The 20,921-nt window shown below is 42.9% G+C and overlaps 2 protein-coding genes across 2 annotated transcripts in view; one reads left to right on the top strand and one right to left on the bottom strand.

The window, feature by feature from the left end:
- Positions 1–20,921, top strand: part of GRK4 (G protein-coupled receptor kinase 4) — a 96,467-nt gene that overhangs the window by 7,371 nt on the left and 68,175 nt on the right. The window contains exon 2 of the mRNA XM_088021247.1: positions 13,431–13,526. Coding sequence (XP_087877373.1) covers positions 13,475–13,526 — 52 coding nt within the window. The 5' untranslated portion in view covers positions 13,431–13,474. The remainder of the gene's footprint in view (positions 1–13,430; positions 13,527–20,921) is intronic.
- On the bottom strand, positions 19,420–20,387 carry LOC114198011 (U6 snRNA-associated Sm-like protein LSm4). Its single transcript, XM_088020887.1, has one exon. It carries the CDS (start codon positions 20,379–20,381, stop codon positions 19,962–19,964), a length of 420 nt encoding a protein of 139 aa, XP_087877013.1. The 5' UTR covers positions 20,382–20,387; the 3' UTR covers positions 19,420–19,961.

The raw sequence follows: 20,921 nt of genomic DNA, 5'->3' as shown, positions 1-20,921 counted from the left end.
GTACCACAAACTAAGTGTCTTAAACAACAAACACTTATTCTCTGCCAGGTTTGGAGACCAGAAGTCTGAGATCAAGATGTCGACAGGGCTAATTCCTTCTGAGGCTGTGAGGGAGGACGTGTTCCAGGCCTGTCTCCCAGCTTCTGGGGGGTTCACTGGCATCTTTGGTGTTCCTTGGCTTGTAGGTGCACCATCCTGATCTCTGCTTCTGTCTTCACATGACGTTGTTCCTGTGTGCCTGTGTTCAGATTAAAAAAAAAAAAAAAGATTTTATCTATTTGAAAGAGAGAGAGTGAGCGGGGCGGTGGAGGAGTGGAGGGAGAGGGACAAGCAGACTTCGCACTGAGCTCGGGGCCTGACACAGGGCTCGGTCCCCTGAGCCTGGGATCATGACCTGAGCCGAAATCAAGTCAGACACTTAACCAGCTGAGCCACCGGGTGCTCCCAGATGTCCCCCTTTTTAAGGACACTAGTCACATTGGATTAGGACCTACCCGAATGATCTCATTTTAACTTGATTACCTCCATAAAGACCCTGTCTCCAAATAAGATCATATTCTGAAGGGTGGGGGTTAGCTGAGGGTTAGGACTCTAAAATATCTTTTTTGAGGAGGTACAAATTCAACCCATAATTCAACCCATACCTTTAAAATAGATGAAGGCAGCCTATAGAGGGGCACCTTCAAACCTTTGGGCCTTCAAATGCTGTGGCCCCACATCACTGTCTACTTTTTGGGACACAATATACTGCCGTAGCGGACTGTGCCTCTTGTTTTTGCCCTGCTCAGGTTTTAGGATCTGTGGAGGGTCTTCTGTGTAAATAGCCTGGGCCGTGCCAACCACAGCTGATAAAGGCTATGGTCACATGACCAAATGTGGGTGCTCTTCCTTTTCTTGCCTGATTTCTTCCCCACTGGTCTTCCTGTCTTGACATGGTATGGTGAGCACCACTCAACTCATCTTGAGGCTGACTGCACCTGGATGGGACAGCTCAGAAAATTGGGGCTGGACTTTGCTGTGATATGTCAGTGGAGACTTTTGGAATCAAGGACAGCTTACTGAGGGGCGGGATGGCTGCTCCGGTTCACTAGCATGTGTGCCCCAAGCCTGCTGCTATGAAGTGAATATTTGTGTCCTCTCCCAATTTAATTATTGAAGCTCTAATCACCAGTGCGATGGTATTTGGCGGCAGGGCCTTTGAAAGGTAATTATGGTTACATTAGGTTATAAGGGTGGGTCCTCATGATGGAATTAATGTCCTTATAAAAAGGAGAGGCACACAATCTCTGTGTTCAAGTACATGTAGCAGGGAAAGGCCCCGTGAGGACATAATGGAAGATAGCCATCTACAAACCAGGAAGGGCCCTCACCAGTCACCAAATCTGCCAGAATTTCAAGCCTCCAGAACTCTGACAAGTAAGTGTTTGTTGTTAGGCCACCCAGACTATGGTGTTCTGTTACAGCAGTCCAGGGTGACAGAGACACCGGTGGAGAGGATCCCATCCTTCTCTCTCTCCTTCACCTGGTGACGTTCTTCAGAGGGGGTCTTTTGTAGTGATAGTTTACTAAGGTGGTTCATGGTATGTGTGTGTGCACTGCTGTGTTTAGTGAGATGTGGGTGTTTGGAGGTACACGGTGTGTGTGCACTATTGAGTGTGTGTCATTTACTCTTTAAACAAGTAAGTATTGAGTGAATTATGTGCTGGGTTCTAAGCTCTCACCTCCACCACTTCACTAAAACCATCCTTGTCAAGACCACCACGGTCAGTTCTTAGTCCTAATCCTATTACACGTGTGGGCTGCGCATGACTAGCTCATCATGGGAGTCACCTCAGTCAATATGTCCTTCTAGGCCAGCACCCTCCATGGTTTTCTGCTGCTTCAGTGCTTGTCCTTCTCAGACTGCTTGATTGGTTGCCTCTTGTTGGCTAGACCTCTTGAAATACTGAAATGCTCCCAAGTCTCAGTCCATGGAGTCTCACTCCCTTGTGATCTTGTCCAGTAACATGGTTTGAAGCAAGCTGCTGTCTCTCAGATCTGCAGACTGGACCTTTCCATTGAACTGCAGCTCATTCTCCACTTGCCCACTTGACATTGTTACTTGGAAACCTCATCTGCATGCACGCGTGCACACACACACACACACACACACACACACACACACAGAGTCGAAACTAACCCTTAACACTCACGCTGCCCCAATTTTTTCCTTCTGCATCTTAGTTAATACTCAAGCCAAAAATCTTACAATTGACTTTTAATTCCTTATATCCCACGTCCAGTCCTTGGGCAAATATTTTCAGATCTCCCTTGAAAATGCAAAGAATCTGACCTCTCACCACCTTCAGCATGGCTCAAGCCGTCAACCTCTCTTGCCTGGAAGACCACAGTTGGCTGATACTTGGTCTCAGCTTCTGCTTTTCTGACCCTACAGTCTGTTCTCAACACACCAGCCAGAGTGATCCTATTAAAATTTAAGTCGAGGTGTCAAACCTCTCCTCCGGGCCCTTGCTATGGCCTCCCAGACCAAACAGAGTAAAAGGAAGAATGTTGGAATTATCAGACCAGGAATTTTTAAAAACTGTGATTAGTATCCTAAGGGCTTTAATGGAAAAAGTTAGACAACATGCAAAAAGCAGATGGATAATGTAAGCAGAGAGATGGTAATTCTAAGGAAGAATCAAAAGAAATGCTAGAGTTAAGAAGAACCAAAACAATAACAAATGAATTCCTTTGATGGCCTTATTAACTGACTGGACAGGGCTGAGGAAAGAATCTCTGAGCTTGAGGATATGACTGAGAATTTCTAAAACTGAAAAGCAAGGAGAAAAAAGACTGAAAAAAATCACAACAGAATATCCAAAAACTGTGGCACAACCATAAAAGGCATAACATACGTGTAATGGGGACGCCAGGAGGAGCAGAAAGAGAGAAAGGAACAGATGAAATATTTGAAATAATAATATGGAGACTTGGGGCACCTGAGTGGCTCAGTTGGTTGAGCGACTGCCTTCGGCTCAGGTCATGATCCTGGAGTCCTGGGATCGAGTCCCACGTTGGACTCCTTGCTCAGCAGGGAGTCTGCTTCTCCCTCTGACCCTCTTCCCTCTCGTGCTCTCTATCTCTCATTCTCTGTCTCTCAAATAAATAAATAAATAAATAAATAATCTAAAAAAAAAATATGGAGACTTTCCCCCAATTAATGTCAGACATCAAGCCACAGATGAAGCTCAGAAAACATGAAACAGGATAAACGTCAAAAGAATGACACCCAGGAGGAGCGCCTGGGTGGCTCAGTCGGTTAAGCATCTGCCTTCAGTTCAGGTCATGATCCTGGGGTCCTGGGGCCAAACCCTGCATTGGGCTCCCTGCTTGGTGGGGAGCCTGTTCTCCCTCTCCCTCTGCCTCTCCCCCCAGCTAATGCTTGCTCGCTGTCTTTCTCCCCACCCTCTCTCGCAAGTAAATAAAATCTTAGGAAAAAAAAAGGAATGACACGAATATCTTCTTCAAACTAAAGGAAATCAAAGATAAAGAAAAAGTCTTGAAAGAAGCCACAGATAAAAACACTTTACAGGACCAAATGTAGGAATTATATCTGATTTTTTCTCAGAACCCATGCAAGGAATAAGACAGGGGAGTGAAACATACAAAGTATTGGGAGAAAAACCCACCAATCTAGAATTCTGCACCCTGTGAAATTTCCTCCAAAAGTGAGAAGAAATGAAGACTTTCTCAGACAAACAGAAACTGAGGGAATTTGTTGCCAGTAGATCTGCCTTGCAAAAAAAGGTTAAAAGAAGTTGTTCAGAGAGAAATAAAATTATATATTCAGAAACTTGGATCTACATAAAGGAAGAGCATTGGAGAATGAATATGTGAAGGTAAAATGAAGACTTGTTTTTCTTAATCTAATAGCTGTCAGATAACAGATATACACACACACAGAGAAAAAGGGTACGCTCATGTATAAGTGAGATGAATGACAGCAGTGCCACCAGGGGTGGGATGTACAAGTGAGATGAATGACAGCAATGATACAAGGGATGGGAGGGGTTAGGAATATTTTGTTACCTATAAGGTTCTCGTACTACCGGTGAAGTGGTGTAATTTTCTTTGAAAGGGGACTTGGATTAGTCGTAAATGTATATTGCTAACTCTAGGGTGCCACTAAAAACAGTTTAAAAAGAAGTATAATTGATAGGCTAAGAAAAATTGATAGGCTATAAAATGATCAAAACCACAAATGGCAAAAAAAGGCATGGAAGACAACAATACGAACAAGACAAGGGCAACAAATAATAGTAAAAATATGGTAGACATTAATCCACCTACAGACATACTTTGTTTTATTGTGCTTTACAGATACTGCACTTTTTGCAAATTGAAAGTTTGTGGCAACCCTGTGTCAAGTCTTTTGGTGCCGTTTTTCCAACAGCATTTTTTCTCTTTATGTCTCTATCACATTTTGGTAATTCTTATAATATTTCAAACTTTTAAATTATTATATTGTTACAGTGATGTGTGATCAGTAATTATGACTTGCTGAAAGTTCAGATGATGGTTAGCATTTTTAGCAATAAAGTATTTTAAAATTAAGGTATATACATTGTTTTTAGGCATAATGCGTGGTTAACAGTACACCGTAGTGTAGACATAACCTTTATATGCACTGGGAAACCAAAAATTTCATTTGTATTCCCTTTTGTGACATTTGCTTTATTGCAGTGATCTGGAGCTAAACCCACAATGTCTCTGAGGTATGCCTGTGTTGTATATCAGTAATCACTTTAAACATCAATGGTCTTAAGTGCACCAATCAAAAGAGAGAGATTGTCAGAGGATAGAAAAATAAGACCCAACTACATGTTGTTGGATCTTAATGTAGGAAATCTACTTTAAATATAAAAATACACATAGATTAAAAATAAAGGGATGGAGAAAGGTATTCCATGTTGCCACCAATCAAAGGCAGTAGGCGTACCTATGTTAATTTCACACAGTTTAAACATCAGAGCAAAGAAAGTTATCAAGGATAAAGAGGGGCATTACATAATGACAAAAGGGTCAATTGTCCAAGAATATGTAGCAATCCTTAATGTGTATGTGCCTAACAACATATAAGCAGAATATGTGAGTCAAAAACTGATAGAAATGCAAGGAGAAATTGATGAATACACTATACATTCTTCTCAAGGTCACCTTGGAACATTCTCTAAGATGGTCCACATTCTGGGCCATAAAACACACTGTGACAGGGCGCCTGAGTGGCTCAGTTGGTTAAGCGACTGCCTTTGGCTCAGGTCATGATCCTGGAGTACCGGGATCGAGTCCCGCATCGGACTCCCTGCTCAGCAGGGAGTCTGCTTCTCCCTCGGACCCTCCCCCCCTCATGCTCTCTCTCTATCTCATTCTCTCTCTCAAATAAATAAAGTCTTAAAAAAATTAAAAAAAAACACACTGTGACAAATTTAAAAGAATAGAAATCATGTAGTGTCTGCTCTCAGACCACAGCGGAATTACACTAGAAATCATAACAGAAAGACAGCTGGAAAATCCCCCAAATACTTGGGGATTAAACAACACACTTTTTAAAAAGATTTTATTTATTTATTTATTCATGAGAGAGGGGGCGAGCACCAGCTGTGGGGGGTGGGGAGAGAGAGAAGCAGACTTCCCGCTGAGCGGGGAGCCTGACACGGGGCTTGATCCTGGGATGGGATCCTGGGATCATGACCTGAGCCAAAGGCAGACACTTAACCAGCTGAGCCACCCAGATACCCCAGTAATAAAAATTAGAGTAGAAATCTATGAAACTAAAGGCAGGAAATCAACAAAATGAAAATCTGATTCTGTGAAAAGGTTAATAAATCTGTAAGCCTTAGCCAGACAAAGAAGAAAAAAAGACAAATTAATAATATCAGAAATGAAAGAGTGGACATCACTACAGGTCCCATGGATGGAGCTTGACTAGGAGTAAGGCATCTTAAAAGATAATTGCCAGAGAAAGATAAAATTACGCTCACACAGATCACATTAAAATGAACATGTATTTTGTTTTACTCACATAGGGAACCAGGCAAATGTTCTAAACAGTTCAAATGAAGTCAAAAGGCTCACATTTATATGAGTAAAGGAATTGAATTGCAAATCTGGGCAAACTGAGTTTTCTACAGAGGGAAGAGAAGTCCATGGAAACTACCAGACAAAACAGGTTGCATGTGTGCCTATCACCCACAATTTACAGAAAGCTGCACGATAGGTCAGAGACAAGGAAGGCTAGAATCTGATAACCTGGAATATTGTGCCGGATGGATACAATGCAGTGTTTTCCTGAAACACTGTTTTTCTTCTGAAGACTTTAAGATAAATCAAGTACACTAAAATTTCATTAACTTGAGCTCATATGAATTGGTGAGCCAATATGACTCAGTAGAAGTCTGAATTAGGGAACTTCCCTAAGAAAATGACATGGGAGATGCTAGCTCCATTTTTGTTTACAGCTTTGCTCCGATTTAGTCACTGGATACCCTGTGATCAGCCTTTCTTATGCACACGGGAAGAACCTAGCCTGGCAGTGTATGCTGCTTCCCTGCCAGTCTGTGGATCTGGGAAGTGACCTGTCATCGCCCTATACTCTGGCTTGGGGGCCAGAGGCCAAGGCTCTGCAGCACCTGCTGCTCTCACCTGTGACCTTCCTTGGGGGAGGCCCATCTACCTTGTGGGCTCTTCTGCATCAGGAACACTGGGGCTGTGTCTTTGCTAATCCCTTTCTTCCACTTCCCAGGCATTTTAGAGAAATGCTTGGAAAAAGATTACTCTTGGGAGATATGAGGGAAAAGGGCTGTCATTGAGCAAGACAAGATGAAGAGACTTGAATGTAAGTAAAGCCACATATGGACAATGCAGTTAAGAGTACGGAAGCAAAACAGGGCTTGAAAGAGCAGAGTATCTGTTGGAGCTGTGTTTCTCCTGGACAGAAGTTACCAGGGCAAAGTTTTCATTGATGTAAGTAGGAGCAGTGAAAACAATGTACTGGATTCTAAATAAGAGCAAATCTATGTAGTCAGCAGACCATCCTTTAAGATGGTGCACCCTACTTCTTTTTGCGTTGCAGTAGCCTTTCTCAGGAAGTATTGTTGAAAATAGACTTGGCCAAATAAGGTACTTACAGGGAAATCTGATATATTCTCTTTGCCCATCCTCCTTTTTCATTTTTCTGTTTGGTGAAATAAAAAAAACAAAAAACAACAACCCTGTGATTTTATCATGAGATGAGAAAGAACTGGGAGGCCCACTGGCAGTTTTTCCCTCTCTTGCTTTGATTATATTAGGTAACTGCTGACATTAGCTGCAGTGAAGAAGAAAAAGAGCCCTGGAATCTACTAAAGGAGCAAGCTGGGACCTAGATATACTGTTCCAGTGTAAGGATTCTGGGTAAATGCTGCTCTGTGTGCTGAGAGAATTTTCTACAGGATTAGTGGTTACATTGAATAACACCCTTATCAAGATTGTGTTTGCAGGGCGCCTGGGTGGCTCAGTCGGTTGGGCATCAGACTCTTGATTTTGGCTCAGTTCATGATCTCGCAGTCATGGGACTGAGCCCTACGTAGGGCTCTGCGCTTAGCAGGGAGTCCACTTGAGATTCTCTCTCTCTCTCCCTCTCCTTCTGCCCCTACCCCTGATCATGCTCTCTAAATAAGTAAATATCTTTAAAAAAAAGACTTGTGTTTGCATATCTGTTTTCACTTCTTGATGAATATAAAGTGGACAATTTGGGTGCTATCTTTTTAGCACTTAAACAACAAATGACTTTATGTTGTTTGAGTAAATCTCTTTTTTTTTCAAATATGGTTTTGTTGTAAAATATATTTAACCATTTTTAGGTGCACAGTGGTATTAAATAAATTTTTACTGTTGTGCAAACATCACCATTCACCTCCAAAACTTTTTTCATCTTCCCCAACTGAAACTCTGTCCCAATTAGTAATAACTCCCAAGTCTCCCCTCTGTCTAGTCCCTGGCAACCACCATTCTGCTTCTGTCTCTTGTGATTTGACTCCTAGTACCTCATATAAGTGGAATCTTACAGTATATGCCTTTTCGATGACTGGCTTACTTCACTTAGCATAATGCCCTGACTTTAAGAGGCAAGTGAACTAAGTTTATTTGGCTTAGTCTCAGCCTCTGCTCTTTGTGGAGCTCTTCTGACTAACTAAAGTTATTCTAAATTGAAGAAAGAGGGGCCCCTGGGTGGCTCAGTCGGTTAAGTGTCTGCCTTCGGCTCAGGTCATGATCCCGGGGTCCTGGGATGGAGCCCCACATCAGGCTCCCTGCTCAGCAGGAAGCCTGCTTCTCCCTCTCCCACTCCCCCTGCTTGTGTTCCCTCTCTCGCTGTGTCTCTCTCTGTCAAATAAATAAATAAATAAATAAATAAATAAATAAATAAAGTGAAGGAAGAGAAGGTGTCTCCGTTTTGATTCAACAAATTTATGTTACATATGAAAAGTAACTCCTGAGTGGCTATCAAGGGTATTACACCCAGTATGTATGCTGTATTTTAAGTAATCGTAATATACAACCATTTTGGGGAACAATTGAACAGTATCCATTAATGTTGAAAAAAATCACACACCCAGGTCAAGAACTCTTCTAGGCATATACTCTGCAGAAATGGTGGTAAAAGAGACATTTGTGAGAATGTTTGCTGTAACATTATTTGTAATACTGGAAAGCAGAAACATTAAATGACCATCAATAAGAAGTAGATAAATAGAATATTTATATAGTAGATTACTATATAGTAATTAAAACAAATTCATTCACTCATTCACCAAATAGTTATTGAATGTCTATTTTATGCCAGCCACTCATCTAGCTATCGAGGTTACAGCTGTGATTAATACAGATAAACCTCTCTCTTCAAGGAGTTTCTATTCTCATGGGGAGACAGGTCCTCAGCAAGATACACGAAATAGATTATATAGTGGACAGTGATAAGGGTCAAGAAAAGATAATAAAGCAGAGAAGGGGGCTGCTAAGGGTTAGGCATGGAGGTAGGACATGAAAGCTCATGTTGGGTGGCCAGGAGCAAAGACCTGAGGAAATAAGGGATCTAGCTTTGCTGAGGAAGAGTGTTTTGGGCCATGAAACATGAAACTGGGGGTGGGGGCGGGGAGAGAGAAGCAGAAGAGAGCCTGGCTGGGACAGTGAACAACCTGTGTCAAAATGGACTAAGCTGTGTGGAAAAAATCAAATTGTGGAGTGATGTATGCAGTAGCACACCATTTTTTTTTAAAGATTTTATTTATTTATTTGAGAGAGAGAGAGAGAGCACGGGCTGGGTGAAGGGCAGAGGGAGAAGCAGACTCCCCTCTGAGCAGGGAGCCTGACGTGGGGCTCATGATGCCAGGATTCCAGATCGTGACCTGAGCCAAAGGCAGATGCTTAACCAACTGAGCCACCCAGGCACCCCAGTGGCACACCATTCTTGTTAACAATCTCTAGAGTAGGGGTTCTTAATCTAAGTAAAGTACATATGATTGTAAAAGAAGTCAGCTATATTGAAATAATTGTAAAAATTTTTAAAACAGATTTGTGTTATAAAAGTGCTCTGTTATCAGAGTTAAGTACAAGGCAATAAATATATAAGCAAGTTAAAGTTTTCATCTTTTAAAGATCCATCAGTGTGAAGGCCATCATGGCTAGTTTGAATGGGGCTTTTAAACTGTGGGATGGCCTTTGACTCACCTGCTTCTATGTGTCCATCAACACAGTTGTGGGGAGTCGCAGAGAGTAAAATACGTAGCTGGACCATCCATGTGAGAACATAGGACCTAGCCATTTAGAGTCTGAAGAATTAACTACCAGGCACAGAGCTGCCCAGGGGTTGCTTGGCTCCATCACCTGAGTACTTGTGGACAGTCTGGCAGCTAGTCTGGTGCCTCTATGATAATTTCAAAGTAGTGTGAGCATAAATATTTTGAGTTCTCTCTACCAACTGTAATGTGATAGGAAAATCTGAATGCTCTTGGTGTTGAAGTCACAGATACTCTACTAATATAATACTCTTGCCTACATTTATGACTGAAAGAAATGATGAATTTTGCTTAGAAATTAGTGAAGCTAGAGGTGATTTTTTTCTGTCCAAATTCTGGGACACCCTGATATCTGCCTGTGAATGCCAGGTTAAGAATCTTGCTCCAGGGCACCTGGGTGGCTCAGTCGGTTAAGCGACTGCCTTCAGCTCAGGTCATGGTCCTGGAGTCCCGGGATCGAGTCCCACATCGGGCTCCCTGCTCAGCGGGGAGTCTGCTTTTCCCTCTGACCCTCTTCCCTCTCGTGCTCTCTAGCTCTCATTCTCTCTCTCTCGAATAAATAAAAAATAAATAAAGTTCAGCAAGTCAAAGGGGCCCACCCCATTAAAAAAAGAAAAAAAGAATCTTGCTCCAAAACAATATATTGTTAAAGGCTATACACACTCACACACACACATTTACAAACACACTAAATTTATGATTGTGATTGGTTCTGGTGGGTCTAGGACTAGGGATGGTATATAAAATGTTACAGAAATATAGAATATGTTATAAAGAATATGTTACAAAAATAATTATGGTATTCATAGTAGAAAACCGACCCCCAAACCCCTTAATATCCAGCAGAATTTGTAGACAAGGGTTCAGTTCTTTCTCACATTATGCATTTACCTTGGTGGTTCTGTTTATTGATAGTAAAACAGCTGTTATGACAAAGGTAGTGTCCCAGTTTGGCCAGTGTGATTATGTGGGCTCAAATCCCAGCTTAATTTCTAAATGTGTTTATGGCAAATAATGTATTTTAAATGTTTGTGTACTTTTTGTAAAAAGGCTTTGGTTACACCATTTTGCTTCTTAATAGCAGTAATGGTTAAGCAGGATTCCTGGAGCAGAGCCACACATCTCACTAGTTGTGTGATGTTGGACAGGTGATTTGGCCTCTTTGCTTTGGTCCCTTCTCTGAGAAAAGGGAATAGTGGTAGTATTTTCATCATAGGGTGAGGGATGATTCAATGAGTCAATATATATGAAGCTCCTAGAAAGGTGTCTGGTACATAATAAAGACTCAGTAAATCTAACTCACTCCTCCTCCTCCTTCTAGACCTTGGCAATTGCATCCCACCTGACTCATTGCGATAGTCAGCTCCTGCAACTCTTCAGGTCTCCTCAAAGTTAGCAAACATTCCTTTGGTGTCTGCTGTGTGCAGTGTGCCTGGAGCCCCCTTACATCCCTTCAATCATGTTTCGAATGCTGGAGATACATTGGGAATAAGACCATGAACCTAGAACCTGCCCTTGCTGAGATTTAATGAAGATGTTTTTCAGATGCAAAGGGCATGAAAAGGAAAGAGTGCCTGCATCTCCCTAGGAAAGGCAGGGTAGGCTTTGTTGGGGAGGGGTTCTGCTTGAGCTGAGTAGAGATTTGTCTACACTAATAAGGCCAGAGTGACAGTCCAGACACTTGTGGTTCCTGGAGGGAACCTGCTCTTGCTTCTTAGGGGCCTTCATAGACAGTGTGCCTTTGGCATGGTGTGCCTGTGGAATGATGTTAGGGCTGTGCTTTATTTTCCCTTCAGCCCTACACTCAGAAGTGAGCTGATACTTGCATTTTAGGAAGGTAACAGTGGAAGGCAGTGTGGAGGAGGGTCTGGAAGGGAAGACTGGGGGTAGGAAGGCCTGTCAGAAGAGGCCGATGACCTTGGTAATAGCGTGGGCAAGGAGAGCAGGGGGCAGGAGCACCTTTGCAGGCAGGGTGGCCACCTGCTGTATGCCTGGTGCCTGGACAGTGCCCAGCACACGGGACTTGGGCTGCAAGTGCTTTCTGAATAAATGGGTGAGGCACTTCAGAGACAGAACTAGATAGTGCCCCAGTTTCCAGCTCCATTTGCCTAGTAGATGGTGGGTAATTAACTGGGGGCATAGTGTGGAAAGAGGGTTGAATTGGAGGGGAAGACAATTGAGTCAGATTTAAACTGGTGACCTTGAGGTGCTCTGGGACCTCTGCATAGTGGATATAAGTCTAGAACCATGATCCCAGTTGAAATGGAGGGGCTGGGTAGAGGAGCATTATCTATTCGGCAGACTACTATCAAATCCGTACCTCTAGCCAGGCCTTCTCTCCTGAGCTCCTCCAGATGGCTTTCCCTCATAGTGCTTCACTCACCGTGCTTAAGGCAGGGCTCATCACTTCCTAGAACATGGCTTTCCTCCCGATTTCTCTATTCTTTCCAATAGCCCTGAAGTCTTTTAGTCACTGGCCAAAACTGTGATGTTTCTCTTGGACATAATTTAATAAAATTTCAGCTCCTCAGAATGCTTAAAATTGAAGGTTCTAATTTCTCTTGAGTTTTGTTTGAAGGGGCTTATTTAAAAAGATCTTTCTAAAATATTATCTTTAAAAATTTTTATTTTACTTTATTAAAATTTTTCTTTTTTTTTTTAAAGATTTTATTTATTTATTTGAGAGAGAGAGAATGAGAGATAGAGAGCACGAGAGGGAAGAGGGTCAGAGGGAGAAGCAGACTCCCTGCTGAGCAGGGAGCCTGATGTGGGACTCGATCCTGGGACTCCAGGATCATGACTTGAGCCGAAGGCAGTCGCTTAACCAACTGAGCCACCCAGGCGCCCCTAAAAATTTTCTTTTATTTGAATATAGTTGACACACAATGTTGCATTAGTTTCAGGTGTACAATATAGTGATTCACTTATCTCTATACTTTATGCCATGCTTACTGCAGCGTAGCCGACATCTGCTAAAATATCATCTAATAGCTTTTTCCACGGTTCTTGTCTTGCTTCCACATCTTTCCAGGGCTTAGCCCCTCACCCCCATCAGGTCTCTGCCTAAGTGTGACCCTTTTGAGAGGCCTCCTCTAATCTCACCTTAGCCCTAGTAGCACCCTTCATCTTCGCCTTGCTTGATTTTGTTGTATACCATTTAGTACTGTATAATTGGCTATTTTTTTTAATCACTTATCATTACCTCCTTGTTAAAAAAATCTCTCTGCCTCACTAGAATGGAGGGGAGGGATGTTGTCCTTTTTACCATTGTATTTTTCCTGTCCTTTGCAGGCATTTGCTCCATGGTAGGGATGCAACCATGTATGATATGTCATGGTAGGTCCAATTCACAAATTTGGAAGCTTAGGCTCAGCAGAGTTAGTTATAGAAGGTCAGGGTCACGTGGTTTCTAAATGATAAAGCCAGTGACTGATTGCATCACTTGGGATTTTTTATACTTGTCAAGCTGCCTTCTAGATAAGACAAATTATTATAAGCTTGTATTTTCATTCACCATAGGTACCAAACTACTCAAACAGAATATATTGGTGGAAATAGTTGTTATAGTTGGATATTTCTGATCATTAAAAAAAATTTTTTTTTCCCCAAATTTAGGAAGCTATGGCAAAAAAAGTGGTCGTAGTAAAAAATGGAGGGAAATGCTGAAGCTGCCCCCTGTCAGCCAGTGCAGCGAGCTTAGACATTCCATTGGTGAGTAAGCAGTGCCAGCCTGGAGATCATGTCTGGCATTGTACCATTTATTAGATGCTATTCTTTTAAGAAGTAATATGTGCTCATTGTTCTATATAGAACAGAAGAGTAATATAGTAAAAGTTCCTCTCCCCTTGACCCAACTAATCATCTCTAGAAGTGAACACCGTGTTTTCTAGGTTCATCCACGCTGTAGCATGAATCAGTACTTAATTCCTTTTTCTTGGCAAATGACATTTCATTGTATGGATATATCACTTCTTACTTATCCATTCATCAGTAGATCGATGAGTTGTTTAAATTTTTTTGTCTCTTATGAATAATGCTGCCTAAGTGTGGTAGGGGCGCCTGGGTGGCTCAGTCCTTAAGCGTCTGCCTTTGGCTCAGGTCGTGAGCCCAGGGTCCTGGGATCGAGCCCCGCATCGGGCTCCCTGCTCAGCAGGAAGCCGGCTTCTCCCTCTCCCACTCCCCCCTGCTTGTGTTCCTGCTCTCACTATCTCTCTCTCTGTCAAATGAATAAATAAATAATAAAATCTTTTTAAAAAGCCCCAAATGAATAATGCTGCTAGAAACATTCATATACAAGTGTTTTCTTTGTGGTAGAGTAAACATAAAAATTACCATTTTAACCATTTTTAAAAGATTTTCTTTATTTGAGAGAGCAAGCGTGCACACGTGGCAGGGAGGGGCAAAGGGAGAGGGAGACAAGCAGACTCCGTGCAGAGCATGGAGTTGACGTGGGGCTTGATCTCGTGACCCTGAAATCATGACCTGAGCTGAAACCAAGAGTCAGATGCTTAACCAACTGATTGACCATTTTTAAATATTTTAACAATTTATAAATATAAAGTTCAGTGGCATTGATTTGATTATTGTATGTATGTACTACACTTTGTGTATCCATTCATCTGTTGAATGGGTTGTTTCTCCCATTTGGCTATTGTGGATAATGCTGCTAGGAACATTGGTGTACAAATGTTTGAGTCCCTGCTTTCAATTCTTTTGTGTATATACCCAGAATTAGAATTGCTGGATAATATGATAATTCTATGTTTAACTTTGTAAGGCACTGCCAGACTGTTTTCCAATGTGGCTACACCATTTTATGTTCCTACCAACAATATATGAGGATTCCAGTTTCTTCATGTCCTCCCTGATACTTTTTATTTTCTGTTTTGTTTTTATTATAGCAATCTGAGTGAGTGTGAAGTGGTATTTCACTGTGTGTGGGGTTTTTTTTTTTTTAAGTTTTCTTTATTTAAGTAATCTCTACACCCTGCATGGGGCTTGAACTCACAGCCCCGAGATCAAGAGTCATATGATCCTCTGACTGAGCCAGCCAGGCATCCCTATCTCATTGTGTTTTGATCTGTGCTTCCCAAAAATGACTAATGATGTTGAATATCTTTTCATGTACTTATTGGCCATTTGTATATCTTCTTTGGAGAAATAATCTGTTCAAATCCTTTGCCCATTTTTTTTTTTTTTTAAGTAGGCTCTGCGCCCAGCGTGGGGAGCCCAATGTGGGGCTTGAACTCACAACCCTGAGATCAAGAGTTGGATGCTTGCTTAACTGACTGAGACACCCAGGCACCCCCTTTGCCCATTTTTTAATTGGATTGTTTATCTTTTCATTGTTGAAATGTAAGTGTTCTTTATATTTCTAGTTACTAGACTCTTATCAGATATTTGATTTTCAAATATATTCTCCCATTCTTTGTTTTCCTTTACTTTCTTGATGATGTTCTTTGAGGAACACAAGTTTTTATTTTGATGAAGTCCAATTGATCTATTTTTTTCTTTTATTGCTGTGCTTTTGGTGTCATAGCCAAGAAACCACTACTTAATCCAAAGTCACAAAGATTTACACCTATACTTTCTGCTAAGAGTTTTATAGTTTTAGCTCTCACATTTAGGTGTTTGATCCAGTTGGAATTAATTTTTGTGTATGGCATGAGGTAGGGATCCAGTTTCAGTCTCTTGCATTGGATATCCTGTTGTTCCAGAACCATTCATTGAAATGACGATTTTTTCACCATTGAATTGTCTTACTGCCTTTATTTTTTTAAAAATTTTATTGTTATGTTAGCCACCATACAATACATCATTCGTTTTTTTTTAAAGATTTTATTTATTTATTTATTTTGAGAGAGAGAATGAGAGAGAGAGAGCACGAGAGGGGGGAGGGTCAGAGGGAGAAGCAGACTCCCCGCTGAGCAGGGAGCCCGATGTGGGACTCAATCCCGGGACTCCAGGATCATGACCTGAGCCGAAGGCAGTCGCTTAACCAACTGAGCCACCCAGGCGCCCACATCATTAGTTTTTGATGTGGTGATCCACGATCCATTGTTTTCGTATAACACCCAGTGCTCCTTGCAGTACGTGCCCTCCTTAATACCCATCACCGGGCTAACCAATCCCCCTTCTTCCCCCCTCCCCTCTAAAACCCTGTTTGTTTCTCAGAGTCCTCTTAGTGCCTTTATAAAAAATCACCTGACTATAAAGGTGAGGGTTTATTTCTACACACTTGTGAGGGTTCACATATTTGTATTTACGACCCCCCCAGATAATCCAGGACAGTCTTCCATCTCAAGATCCTTGAGTTAATCATATTTGCAAAGGCTCTTTTTTTAAAATAAGGTCATATTTATAGGGTTTAGGACCTGATACATTGGGAGGGCCATTATTCAGCCTGCTACAGACAGTAACTCTAGGCTTCACTTTTTTAGGAACTGGCAAACTGTTTTCCAAAGCAGCTGCATATTTTATATTCCCACCAGCAATACATGAGAGTTTCAGGCTCTCCACATCCTTGCCAACACTTATTTTCATTATAGCCATCCTAGTGAGTGTGATTTGCGTTTCACTCGTGACTAATGATGTCGAGCATCTTTTTATTGATTATTGGCCATGCTTCTTTGAGCCAGTTGATATTTGATCCATGGTGTTAATAGTATTTTCTGCATATAGCACTGAGTGATTAGTATGGAGGTTGATTCCGTTATTTGACATTTGCATTGTAATTAAGATATTTTAAACTTTACTTTGGGACTTTATGCTGTTGAATATATTCATAGGGTTATAGAAACATTCTCATGTCTACTTGCATATTAATTACCTCAGTATGCTTCTGATTCTTTGGGGGTAGGTTTTAGTGCATAGAATGAAGTAAATTACATTAAATGTCCCATTCGTTAACTTTTTCTCCCCAGTTCATGCTCTTTTTGAAAAATTAGTTTATTTTCGTTGAGAGATGTAATTTACTTATAACACCGTGTAAGTTTAAGGTATACAACACTATCAGTTAACTTTTAAATGTCATCGTTTTTTCACTTCCCTGTACCCAGCACTGGGTATGGCACTACCAATACAGTGGCTAAGAAACAGATGTGACCTCTGCCCTCTTGGCAGAGATAGTTATAAAATAAAGAATTGCAGAAATAAACGTAATTACAAATTGCAGTAAGCCCTTTGAAGGAAGAGGTACAGACTGTTTGGTAAGTACAGGACCCCAAAGTGGGTCGGAGCCTGGCAATTTCCAGGGACATGAAAAAGGCCAGTGTTCCTGGAGCGGAGACAAAGAGGGACAGTGGCACTGGATGAGAGGAAGGGAGGGAGGTGGGGCTCGTGGTCCTGGTAAGGGCGTTTGTCTTAGTTGAAAGTCAGCGCTGTCAGATTTTCAGCAGAGGGATGACCTAAGTGGATGCACATTTCTGAAGGGCATCTCGGGCTTCAGTGTGAGGACTGTGATTGAGAGTGTGGAGAAGGGGAGCGGGGAGGCCAAAGGAGACACTGTTGATATTGTGCGGGCAAGAGTGATGGAAATTCAGTGTCGGCTGGAGGCCATGGAACCGAATGACTATGTGAGATCTTTAAGAAGTGGAATCTGGTTGGGGCGCCTGGGTGGCTCAGTTGGTTAAGTGACTTCCTTCGGCTCAGGTCATGATCCCAGGGTCCTGGGATCGAGCCCCGCATTGGGCTCCCTGCTCGGCGGGAAGCCTGCTTCTCCCTCTCCCGCTCCCCCTGCTTGTGTTCCCTCTCATGCTGTCTCTCTCTCTCTCTCTCTCTCTCTCTCTCTGTCAAATAAATAAATAAATAAAATCTTAAAAAAAAAAAAAAAAGAAGAGTCTGGGCTGTAGGTGCAATCTGAGAGATATCTGTGTGTCCCTGGCATTTAGGAGTCACATGACTGGGAGTGGATAAGCTCTCCCTAGAGACAGGAGGACGGGAAAGGGCCCTCACATCCTGACATCCTGGTGTGGCTCAGGCGAAACAGACCAAGGAGGAGCAGCCAGATGGGTCTGTGTGCAGTCTGGAGAGCGGACGGTCCAGAGAACCGAGGCCTAGGATGGCTCCAGGCAGGTGGGCGTGTTGAAGAAAGGTTGAGCGGCTGCTGGATGTGCCCCCAAGGTCAGGGTCTTTGTTTCCATCTCTAGAACAGTGCTCAGCCAGTTTTGTTAAATGAATGAATAAATTGGTGACCTTTGCTAGAGTTGCTTCAGGGCAGATGTACAAGCAGACTTCCTCACGGAGTAAAAGAACATTTCCACTCAGATACCCTCTACTTGGTATGCAGCTCTTTATTTTATTAGTTTACATATGCATTTGATTTAGTGTGGTAGTAAGCATATTTTGGGTTTTCTAATTTTTGTCCTTTGGTGGTTCTAAATTTGTGGGTGCTGGAGAATCCATGAGCTATGAAACTTTGAGGTAGTGTCCTTTCTAAAGGAGGATCACTTTGAAAATAAGAGAGAGAGCTCCTGATAAATGGCTCATCCTTGCCTCAGAATTTGGTGCATTTAGAAACACCAGTCTCTTGATTAGCTGGTTCCCTTTCCAGCACGGCCCATCAGGAGAGTGCCTGTCAGGAGTGGACTTGGACTCCGGTGCACTGAGTGTTCCAGCCCCAGGGGGCTTCTCTGCTCGTTCTCCCCGTCCAGTGTGGTCAGGCTCTTCCCTCCCTGGGGCCCGAATGCCTTGTGCGGTGTGGCCTCTCTCTCTTCCCCCATTTCTGCTCACTCAGGGCTGGAACAGTAGGTGGTTCACCGTGTAGTCTCTGAGGGGTCAAAAGAAGAAGCTCGGTCTTCTGGTTCCTGCAGGACCAGGGCCTCTGAGGGGAATACAGAAGGAGGCTGTCTGCTGTTTCTGAGACGTATTTTGTGACACATTTCTGTGGTATATGGTATTTAATTTTAGTAATATGTGAAATCTAATGCATGGAAAAGTGAAATCATTAATAGAATTGTGAGCCAGATAAGGTAAAAAGTAATAGATTTAAAGCTTTTGTGATTATTTAAGTGTCAGGTTTTTAAAGATTGATTTAGAGAAACATTTTTTTAATTCCCTGTATATTACTGCATATAGGTTCTTTTTTTATATATTTTTTTCTTAATATCGGTTCTGTGATGTTGCTGTCATTGCTCTAAGATTCTGTTAATGTCATCAGGGTGAAAATTTTGTTTTATTTTATTTTTTTTAAAGATTATTTATTTATTTATTTGACAGAGAGAGACACAGGGAGAGAGGGAATGCAAGCAGGGGGAGTGGGAGAGGGAGAAGCAGGGAGAAGCAGGCTTCCCGCTGAGCAGGGAGCCTGATGCGGGGCTCGATCCCAGGGCCCCGGAATCATGACCTGAGCCGAAGGCAGATGCCCAACGACTGAGCCACCCAGGCGCCCCAGGGTGAAAATTTTAAATTGCTGTAGGATGGAGGAGATTGTATGCGTGATGAAATATTTTGAAATAATTAAAGGACTTTCCTGAGTAAATCATCACCTATGTTCCCACCACGCAAATATAAGTGGAAGATTTTAGAATTAAGGTCTTTTTGAACCACGCATCATTTTTTTTTTTTTTTAGTTGTATTTGTTTTTATTCTTGTAACACAAACAGGGAGAGAGGAGGCAAAGGCGCAGGGCCCAGCAATGTCCCAGGAACAGCTTCTGTGGCATACGTTCATACGTATTTGTTTTCAAAAGGCAATCCTGAGGTCCGTGTTTCAGGAAACTCCCAAGGCTGTCAATCTCAGTGCAAACAGCTTAAAATAAAAACCTCCGGTCTGTTCACCACACGAGGATCCAACTCAAAATGCAAAACAAGCCTGTTTGGAAAGTGCCCGCCCTTAAAACAAGAGCGAGGGCTTTAAAGACACATTAAACACAGACTCTTCCAGGAATCAAGTCAGCTTGGAGACTTCAGAAAACCAAAAACACTGAATAACATATCCAACTGTAGAACTGCTGGCTTAAAAAAAAGGGGGGGTACTTTATGTAAAAAGGATCACAAAATGACAGGTGGGGAGGGGGGCTCTTCCCCAACACCTGCTTCTCTTTGTTCTGAACACACTTGTGACCTGGAGAGTAGAAACACAGCCTCAGGGAGCGGTACCAGATGCTCAGTGGCGGCTCAGTCTCTCGGGGACGGACGGAGGGTTGGCTCACTGTTTGCCCGCCTGTCGGCCCGGCTTCTTTTCCGGCTGACCTCTGCCTGTGCCTGGGATCCCACCTCGGCCCCGGCCACCAAACACACCTCGCCCGGCACCCCCCATGCCTCGGCCCTTCTGCTGCTTCTGCTGCTGCAGGCCGCCGCGGCCACGGCCCTTAGCCACCACCTCCTCCTTGACCATGTCGATGATCTCATCGGGGATACGCAGGTACTTGATGGTGCTGCCACGGATGTAGCACTCGGGCATCCGCCAAAACTTGTCCCCATCCCTGGATGTACAGATCACCTCTCGAAGGTTAATGTTCATCCAGTTATCACAGCTCACCAGGTGCCCATTGTATGTCTCCCCATTTTTGAGTTCCACCAACATGGGATGATTCTGAACCGTCTTCAGCAGTGACAGGGGAAGCATGCTGTCGGCGGGGCGAACCACGCATCATTTTTGCTACTGTACCTGAGCCAATCTAAAAAAACTGGCCTGGGTAAAATGAGAGGCCTTCCCGTGAGGTGCCCGTAGCAGTGCTGTCCAGCCTGGGTGTCCCCATTGTCTCCCATCACACTGGAGGACTCCTGTCCCCAGCCCCAGACTCCCGCTGATCGGCCTTCTCAGCAGGTGGTGTGCTGCGACCCTTCATTTCCCTCACTGATCTGGCGCTGTGGGCGCAGGGCCGCGGTCTCGTTTTCCAGAGGACTGGGAGGTGCAGGCCACGTGACCTGGTCTTGTCTCAGACCTCCTCATGCTCTTTGATTTTACCCTGCTTCCTTCTGGAAAAACCCAAGGGGCTCTTACCCTGTGTTTATGTTTTTACAGATCTTTCAGAAAATGTGGCTTACGTCATGTGATCATTTACTCAAGAGATTTTATAGTTATGATAGAAATTTACATAGTATCTGAACTTTAGGATATAGACTTAAAATGTGGGAATAATCTTACGTTCTTCCTCCTTGCACC

The sequence above is a fragment of the Eumetopias jubatus genome, unplaced genomic scaffold (assembly GCF_037043125.1).
Source record: "Eumetopias jubatus isolate StellerSeaLion01/CBP00866 unplaced genomic scaffold, mEumJub1_p1.0 scaffold_2, whole genome shotgun sequence".
NCBI lineage: Eukaryota > Metazoa > Chordata > Mammalia > Carnivora > Otariidae > Eumetopias > Eumetopias jubatus.
Note: the sequence above shows the minus strand (reverse complement) of the source record. Positions and strands in the feature narration are given on the sequence as shown.

What these genes read in the sequence shown, in the direction of transcription:
- LOC114198011 (XM_088020887.1), bottom strand. Translation starts at nt 20,381, where the DNA reads ATGCTTCCCCTGTCACTGCTGAAGACGGTTCAGAATCATCCCATGTTG.